Raw genomic sequence first — 9,336 nt, forward strand, 5'->3', positions numbered from 1 at the left:
TGTAAAGGAACATTCAAGGGTCACTTTAGAGGAGAAAGGGGAATAAGGAAGGCAACATACAGTCATAAGCAGGGTGAATGGGCAAGGAAGGGCTGGCAGGCCTAGACCTTGGTGGGAGAGCCTCCTGGGCACTGCAAAGCTGGTTAACATGAACATTGCAATTCTATATAATTTATATAGTGATACTGCTCGCCTCTTCCTGACTGCTTCCCTTGTGAGTCACTGATGAACTGCCTGTCTCTTTTCCTTCCCTCCAAGTTGGGAAGCACCTCAAAAAATCGCTGCTCAGCTCTGTGGCCAGTTCTGGCCTGGGCATTTCTTGTTGTCTAAGAACTCAGAGGCCCCTCAGAGATAATACTAGTGGTTGCTTCCTGTGGTTTCCTCCCTGACTCCCTCTGTCATGGGGTTGTATGAAGAGGACTAGGGCCTAATCATCTCTGGGTCCCCATCAGACCTTGATTCACAGAAGTACAGTGCATAATAATTTTCAATGGAAACGCATGGGCATCAGAGTCAGAGAAGCTGAGACTGTGGTATCTAACGTATCACCAACATATTGCTCTCCTGGGTTTAGGCTAGCCTTTAACTCCTGGGTCTCAGGCTCCCAGAGTGCCCATCCCCATATATGGTCCTTGTGCAAGGGTCAATGAGGCAGCCCATGTCAATCGCCAGATCTAGTGCCTGCCATAGAATGTGTGCTCCTCGGAGTAGAACTCTGGACATCTCCTCCTGGATTAGGGTCTAGACCTGGTAAGTAGAGATGGATACTTGCACCGCTGCCCCAGGCAAGTCCACCTTCTACCCTGAGCTGTGAATGAGCAGGATGGCCAGAAGCCTACCTCTGACATTTCCTGTCCCTTCTTCATTCCAGCCACTGAACATTTATGGAGCACCTAGTAAGTGCTTTCAGATGTAGAAGAATGAGAGAGGGTCCCTGCTTGGCCTCTAGGGCCTTCTCAACCAGTGGGGGAGCTCATATCCCAGGATAGTCCAAGGGTTCATATTCCCTCCTACCTGTTCTTTGCCCTGCTCACCCTCCAGCACTGCGATCCCCCTCCTCTCCCTACTTGGACCTTGGCCTTGTTTCTCTCCTCTTTCTCAGCTTCTCACTTCCATGGATGCCCATTCAATTCTATTGTAAAAGAACTGAGTAGGGTTTAAAAAATTTATTTTGCCATTTATTACAATGGAAACTATTCATGATCGGAGATAGAACATACTGGACAATTTGAAGAGGATTTCTGAACACTTTGTGCAGCCACCACTTCTAATTTTTACCTTAACATCTGTACCCTGTGAGAGTCTTTCATCCACCAAATACTTATGGAGCTTCTACCATGGGCCAGGCACTTTTCTTGCATTAGGGATAGAGCAACCAACAAAGCAAAGTCTCTGTCCACATAGACTTACATTCTAAAGTGGAGGCAGACCAATAAACAAAGTGCTGTATGATATGATGGCTGCTGGTATGATAAATGCTATGTAGAGGAATGAAGCAAGGTAAGGGGTTAGAGATTACTGGCAGAGAGTGGGGGGCTCTGATAGATGAGGTCGTTAGGAAAGTCCTCTTGGAAAACAGTGGGAGAAGGAGTCAGGAAGTTAAATGAGGAGAGAGCCTTGCAAGGCAGAAAGGATAGAAAGTACAAAGATCCTGAGGACAGAGCTACTTGATGTGTGTGAGAATCAGCAAGGAGGACAATGCGATTAGAGCAGAGCAGAAACTGGGAGGAGGCATAGGAGATGAGGCAGGGCCTACTAGGCCATTACCAAGACTTTGGTTTTTATTTTGAGTGAGAGGGGAAAACTATTGGAGGGTTTTGAGTAGGGGAGTGAAGTGATCTAACTTTTGTTTTAAAGGATTCCTGCGCCTACTCTGGGGAATATATACACTATAGGAAGAGAAGAGAGGAAGCCAAGTGATTAGTTGCAACAGTCTGTCAGAAAGGAAGGCTGGGAGCAGGGTGGTAGTGGTAGAAGTAACAAGAAGTGATTCAATCTGGGATATATTTTATTTTATATTATTTTTATTTTTTTTTGCGGTACGCAGGCCTCTCACTGTTGTGGCCTCTCCCGTTGCGGAGCACAGGCTCCGGACGCGCAGGCTCAGCGGCCACAGCTCACGGGCCCAGACGCTCCGCGGCATGTGGGATCTTCCCAGACCGGGGCACGAACCCACGTCCCCTGCATTGGCAGGCGGACTCTCAACCACTGCGCCACCAGGGAAGCCCGGGATATATTTTAAAAGGAGAGCCAACAGAATGTGTTGGCCCTAAGGTCCTCATTCCGACTCATTTGTCAACTATTTGAATAATAACATTCAAAGTAGAAAAATAAAACCATTTTAAAAACACAAGTGTTCATTGTTAAGCAAAGAATAATACCCAGTAGTCAAGGAACACTAACATTAGGACAGGAAATAGAGTCAAAGATAGAATGCTAAATTTTGCAGAACTTTTTACACTTTGCTATTTACAAAAATAATTTTAAACAAAAGGATAGAGGTACACAATATTATTTTCCAACTAAAGAAGAATCCCTGTTTAAATATTGTTTTGTCATGAAAGACAGGACCCCTATATATATGGAATCCCCCCCCAAAAAATGGCTCTGACGAACCTAGGGGCAGGACAGGAATAAAGGCGCAGATGTAGAGAATGGACTTGAGCACACGGGGAGAGGGAAGGGTAAGCTGGGACGAAGTGAGAGAGTGGCATGGATATATATATACACTACCAAATGTAAAATAGATAGCTAGTGGGAAGCAGCCGCATAGCACAGGGAGATCAGCTCGGTGCTTTGTGACCACCTAGAGGGGTGGGATAGGGAGGGTGGGAGGGAGATGCAAGAGGGAGGGGATATGGGGATATATGTATACATACAGCTTATTCACTTTTTATAAAGCAGAATCTAACACTGTAAAGCACTTATACTCCAATAAAGATGTTAAAGGAAAAAAAAAAGGACAGGACCCCTGAGGATCTTTCATAACTCTTGAAGGATGTGACTCCCGTGGTGCAGCCAGCATTGCTAATAGTTCTTTGGGTGAGGGAGACTTAAATAAGCAAAAAATGTGTTAAAACCACGCAAACGGAATCTGGTGGCCACAGACCCACCCAAAACACTGGATTGTATGAGTCGGCTGGGTTGAAGGGTGGTTGATCCTTTAAACTTGAGCAGGTTGAGCCTCTCAGAGATGGGTCTTTAGCGCTCGCTCGGTCCTGGCTAAGGCCGGGCTCACATCCAGGACTGGGTCTCTGCCGGCACACCGCCCTTATCCACCGGCCTGGAGACCTACACGCTCGCAGCTCGTGACCCAACCCGCGCCACCCCGGCCCCGCCCCCTGCCTTCCCGGGCGCCCGCCCCCCTCTAACCGGGCGGCGCCGGCGCGCCGGCCGTCAGAGCGGCTGTGTGGGCGGAGCTTGCGTGGCCGCCGGGACCCCTGCGCGCACCGCCTCTCGCCCCTAGCCACCGCGCGCCTCCGCGGACACGCACTTCCTGCGAGGCCTCTGCGCGCACCTTAGGCGAGCCGAGCCGAGTTGAACCCTGCCCTGCGCTTGCGAGCTGTTCGCCATGGTGGACGAGCTGGTGCTGCTGCTGCATGCGCTCCTGATGCGGCACCGCGCCTTGAGCATCGAGAACAGCCAGCTCATGGAACAGCTGCGGCTGCTGGTGTGCGAGAGGGCCACCCTACTGCGCCAGGTACGTCCGCCGAGCTGTCCGGTGCCCTTCCCCGAAACTTTTGACGGCGAGAGCTCCCGGCTCCCCGAGTTTATCGTGCAGACGGCGTCTTACATGCTTGTCAACGAGAACCGATTTTGCAACGACGCCATGAAGGTGGCATTCCTAATCAGCCTGCTCATCGGGGAAGCCGAGGAGTGGGTGGTGCCCTACATTGAGATGGATAGCCCCATCCTAGGTGATTACCGGGCCTTCCTCGATGAGATGAAACAGTGTTTTGGCTGGGATGACGACGAAGAAGACGACGACGAAGATGAAGAAGATGATTACTAGGCCCGGAGACCCTCGGGCCTAGGGGGGAGGGCCCTGCACGCCGCCACCTCCCCCCTCCCCGCCTTGCCCCGCCTGGAGCCGCCGCGCTCCCCTAGCGCTCAGATCCCCTTCCCTACCCCTGCCTCTGGTTGTCTTCCTCCTCCCCCCCTCCTCCCCGTAGTGCTTGTCTTTGTTCCGGGGATAGTGCTCCAGTTACCTGCTGCTGAGGCTGGGGCCTCTCTCTGAAGTGCGCTGCCTCCCACTGGCCAGCCCCAGGACCCTCTCCTGCTGACTTGAACTGTGTTCTGAGCCCCAACTCTAGGCCAGGCCCCTGTTACCAACTGGACTACGCACAGCTGTGCCGCACAGCCCTGCCAACTGTCAGACCTACATCTTGCCCAGAGACCTACGCTGCCACGTAAGCACCCTTCACCACATTACAGCGACAGACCAGGCCTTTGGAGATAAGTAGCAACCTAGAAGATGCCTTAGTTGGCTACACCTCCTGGGACACTGGTTTGGACTGCTCACCAACTTCCCCCAAGGGGCTAATCTTTCAAGCTGGTTAGTTCCCTGCTAACGCCCAAGGCCTTCTCCTGCCTCACCAGATTGCTGCAGGAGCCTGTTGTGCCTGGCAGCCAAATCGTTGACATTTCTCCTATGCACCAGTTTTGCACAACTGTCATTTATCTTTCAAAATTGCAGCAATCCCACAGATGTGTGCATTTGGACAAAAATACTAAAAACAAAACAATACAAACAAAAGCAGGCACTCAGCCCAGCTCCTCAGTACTACCTGGAAAAAGCATTTGCATTCTTTTCAATAAATATCAAGCACTACAAAAAAAGAGTCTCTTTTAATGGTTAAGGGCTGTCATTGGCCTCTGCCACTCACCCTGACTCCCATATTCTCATTGATATCAGGGAACCTAGTTCAATCCCAGTATTCCCCACTGTCATGTGTAGGCTACAGAGGACAGCTAACATAGGGCTTTATGGGGAATCTGGTACTCCCCTCACCAAAGCATTTCTTGCAGCCCTGGTGAAGGGGGTGTCCTCTGGGGCTTCCAAGATGACATGGGTAAGCTGTGGCTGAGCAGGTGGCACACCATCCCAAACTGGGACACTTTTGAGAGAGCTTAAAGGGGACACTATTAATTATTAGACTGGGACAGCAGGCATAAATCAGGACACACAATATTCCTGTCTTCCTGAGCTTTTGGGTTCTTCCTCAACACGGCAAGTTCTGCCCCTTAACCCTTAGTGCCTGTGGGGTGCTATTGAGTTCAGGCTTCATTTAACAATGTAGCACAGTGTTTTAATACCCCTTTGAGGTGCTTGAGCTAACATTAAATCCTAGATCCTGGGTAAATGCACCCATAATAAACAGAACCTGATTTGAACATTTCATCTTCCTTGGGCAGATACCCTTAGAATCCCCACCCATCCATGTGCCCCAGATTCCAGCCTGTAGAAATTGACAATATGCTTGGCTATCTCCTGAACTAGATCTTATACTGCTATCTGAGCTATGCTGAGATTTCTTTGTGGGCCTGGATGGCTCGGAGGCACTAAGGGAGTGGGGTGAGTGCTGAGAAGAATCTGCATACCTTTGTGAGGCAGTTACCCCAGGTTAAGTCACTGAAATGTTAAATCAGGGAAGCTCGGTTAGGGGATTTGTGGGGCCTATCTCTGCCAGCCAGGAGCTGTCAGGAGCATTTGGGAGATTGCGAGTTCTCATTCTTATCTCTGTCTGCCCCCATGTCTTTATTGTACCACGTCTGGAGCCAGCTCTACCTTAGAACCTCTAATTAATTTAGGTAATAAATTTTCTTGTTGATTAAGACCTTTTGAGTCTGGGTATTCTTTTATTTGTATTGTGACGTAAACCTCACATTGTGGGTTAAATGAGATACTGGTCATCATACCGGGTACTTCAGAGGTGTGGATTCAATGAGATCGCACCCATGAGGTATTTTGAACTGTCCCTGCTGCGTGATGAGCACTCAGTAAACATGGGCTCTTACTCCCAGGCCTGCGAACTGAAGCATCATTCCAGAAACAGGTCTCTTGCTATGACCTTGGCCTTAGGAAAATGTCAGGAGTCAGTAGGAGCAGAGCAGGCTCAGGAAGAGTGGAAATGAGAGCATGACAAGACCTCATTTACTCTTTGGGATCTGACATGAAGTCAGATAGAAAGCCGGTTTACTAAGTGAACAGGCAAAGTCCAGAGCAGGAGTCATTTTTCCAGTCTAGCAAAGTTGTTTCTGGAGGGTGGGACAGGAGTAGATATGATGTAGCAAAGGAGGTTGAGGTCCATACTGGGGGTGGATGTGGGGAAGTAGTGGGCAAGTGCTGAAAGCTAGGTGAGACCCACTGAGACCAAATATCAGTCATTCAAAATAATCAGTGGTCCAGGTAGACTTAGAGGAGTTAGAGATATGGTGGTCAAAGAAAAGTGGTTCTTGCCCTCATGGTCATTCCAGTTTGTTGCTTTTACGGTGCATTGGGCCAGAATTGGGATACCTTGCTACAGGTAAGGTCCAGAAAGAGAATCTAGACTGTGATTAGATTTGAGAGTGACCTTTCCAAGGTGAAAGTTGAAGGCATGAATAGATGAGATCTACTCCCCACCACCAAACCAAGTGTGTGCATGCTCTGTGCAGAAGGAAGGGGTTTCTGGTCAGTGAAGATGCCAACGCAGCACCTGAGTAGCACTCATGACAGCTAGGCCAAGAGCTTCTGGAATCTGAAACGTACATGTCCTGGGCTTGTATGCACGTGCCTGAGCTGACTCAGTGTGTGTGTGTGTGTGTGTGTGTGTGTGTGTGTGTGTGTGTTAATGTCCTTCATGTATCATGGAAGAGCGGTTTATACTGTGAGCTGCAGAGAAGGACAGTGTTAAGAATCTGGCTACCTTGGCAGATTCTGCAATAAAAGCACAGATAGTGGCAAGGGCTTTACCACCACGGGAGGAATTCGTGGTAGTGTGATAGTGGCATAAGGCATAGCAGAAGAGAATTGGAGGAGTAAATAAGCATATCTGAAGATAAAATCACCACTCAAATGAAAACTACTAAAAGTAGGTGAAAATGTTGAAATAGCAAATATGAACTTCAGACTCCTGAATTCCCATCACACTGGACTTGAAACGGTCACTGAAATTGTGCTATTAATGAAATGAAATGAATCATATTGAAGGTCATAATCATTTAATCCTATTAAATCTTCCAATGTATGTTTGGATTTCTCTAATCACTTGAATAGGTAAGCAGTGCCATCCATTAATTCTGTGTGGCTGTGTTTTGCCGGATGATATATTAAGCTAGAGGTACGTGATGCACATTGTGTTTGGTTATTTTCTGCTATTACAACATAGTGAAAACCTCAGCAGTTTGGAAGTAGAGGGAGATGTGTTGTTAAAATTAGGGGAATATTTATTTTTTAACAAATGAATTTAAACAATTTTTAAAGTTCTCAAAGCACTTAAAGCTAATAGAAGGGTATCAATTCAAGGTCCTGAGAATGTTTTCTTTGATGGATGATCAATGTGGGGTAATTGTATGAAGTATATATATTATTTGCTTTGAAATACGAATTTTGCTAAAGTAGCATTAAAAGTGTCTGGTAGTTTGCATTACTCAGTAGTTCAAGTATATTCCCTACAGTCTTATGCCCACTTAGTCCTAAAGGTAGATACAATCAACTGTGTTTGGTGTCCTTCGACAGTGCTGGTGACCCCCTACTTCTTACTTCTGATCATCCCCCTTGCATTTTTTTCCCTCCTGTCTGAAATGCCTCTGTTAGGATTTGTTCATTTATCTTCAAATATTCTATTGTCCAGAGACTTTAAAAAAAAATGCAGTTAGCCTGTGATGGGTAATAGCTTGCTTGAAGTATTTATTAACAGCAGAGCAAGATTTGTTAGAGGAGCAAAAGCCCTGCCCCGGATTAGTTGGGTGGGGGAGTGGTGGTGAGATGCTGCAACATTTGTGTACCTCCTGGTATCGGAGCTACGATCAATAACACATTAATTTTTCTTATGATTATATCCACAATATTTTCATATCTTCTCTTCCCCTGCCCTAAATGACAAAGGATTTCATGCACAGAATTGCAATAATATAATTCTATTTTAGCCAAAGTCCCTATACAGTCAGTTCAAATGACCAGTCAGTTCAGAGTCAACCAGTCAGCTCAAGATGAAAAACTGTCACAAGACTGTTTATATGCCTCATTTAAAATTGTTACTTAAAAAAAATCATACCAGTAAAAGAAATCAAAGGGAATTATATTTCAGTGGTAACTGAAGTAATTGGGATATTTCTGATTTATTTGTTCTCTAGACACAGATAATTGCACTGCCATACAGGACTTTTAGAACTGCTCATTTGAATGTACACAAATTTTTAACATGTTCATAAGTAGGGAGAATAATATAGTGAGTCCTCATAGACCCATCTCCAGATTCAAAACTTACCAACATTTTTGCTTCACTTATCCCTTTTCTTTCTTATAATTTTTATGGAATATTTAAAATCAAATCCCAGATATCATATTAATTCACCCTTTAATATTTCAGTATGTTTCTCTAACAGATAAGGCTTTAAAAACAATCCATAATATCATCATCGTATGTGCTAAAATACGATGACTCCTTAATATTTAATACTCAATCCATATTCAAATATCCCCAGTGTCTTAAAATTGTGTTTTTAATTATTTGTTTGAATTAGGTTTCAAAAATGTTGACCCCTGCATCGGCAGGCGGACCCTCAACCACTGCGCCACCAGGGAAACCCTAGAGGCTCTTCATTTATTAGGGATCTGTGATATTTATTGCAAATATTTACTTATTTTAATTTTTTGGCCATGCCGTACAGCATGTGGGGTCTTAGTTCCCAGACCAGGGATGAACCCGCACCCCCTGCAGTGGAAGCATGGAGTCCTAACCACTGGACTGCCAGGGAAATCCCTTATGTTGCAAATATCATGGGCCTTTTTATTTTCTTTATGGTATTGATATTTCAGGCTGTTGTGAAAATGTTTAATATATTTCCATTTTTTCCAGTATCCTCCCATTTCTGTGCTCCCCAATTTATTTGGTTATATTCTTTCTCTTAGTGTTTATACCTTTAAATCGTGTATATACCTCTATTATTTTTCAGATACGAGTGATCTATTTTGACTCTCAGCCATGAAAGATGAGGAACTCAACATATACACTAATACTATTTCCCTATCAGCTTTGTAAGTTACATTGTTTCTGTGTTGTCAGTGTTTGTAACAGTTACATGTTTTTCCCCCTGAACATAATCCCTGCATGTGTTTCAATTTTAATATAT

At 45.8% G+C, this 9,336-nt stretch overlaps 1 protein-coding gene across 1 annotated transcript; it reads left to right on the forward strand.

Moving 5' to 3' along the window:
• Nucleotides 1-3,402: 3,402 nt before the first annotated feature.
• Nucleotides 3,403-5,837, forward strand: LDOC1 (LDOC1 regulator of NFKB signaling). The gene has a single exon (XM_004278706.4). It carries the CDS (start codon nt 3,572-3,574, stop codon nt 4,010-4,012), a length of 441 nt encoding a protein of 146 aa, XP_004278754.1. The 5' UTR covers nt 3,403-3,571; the 3' UTR covers nt 4,013-5,837.
• Nucleotides 5,838-9,336: the final 3,499 nt, after the last annotated feature.

This window comes from Orcinus orca, chromosome X (genome assembly GCF_937001465.1).
Source record: "Orcinus orca chromosome X, mOrcOrc1.1, whole genome shotgun sequence".
Taxonomy (NCBI): Eukaryota; Metazoa; Chordata; class Mammalia; order Artiodactyla; family Delphinidae; genus Orcinus; species Orcinus orca.

Coding starts and splice junctions, on each gene's coding strand:
- LDOC1 (XM_004278706.4), top strand. CDS start 3,572: ATGGTGGACGAGCTGGTGCTGCTGCTGCATGCGCTCCTGATGCGGCAC.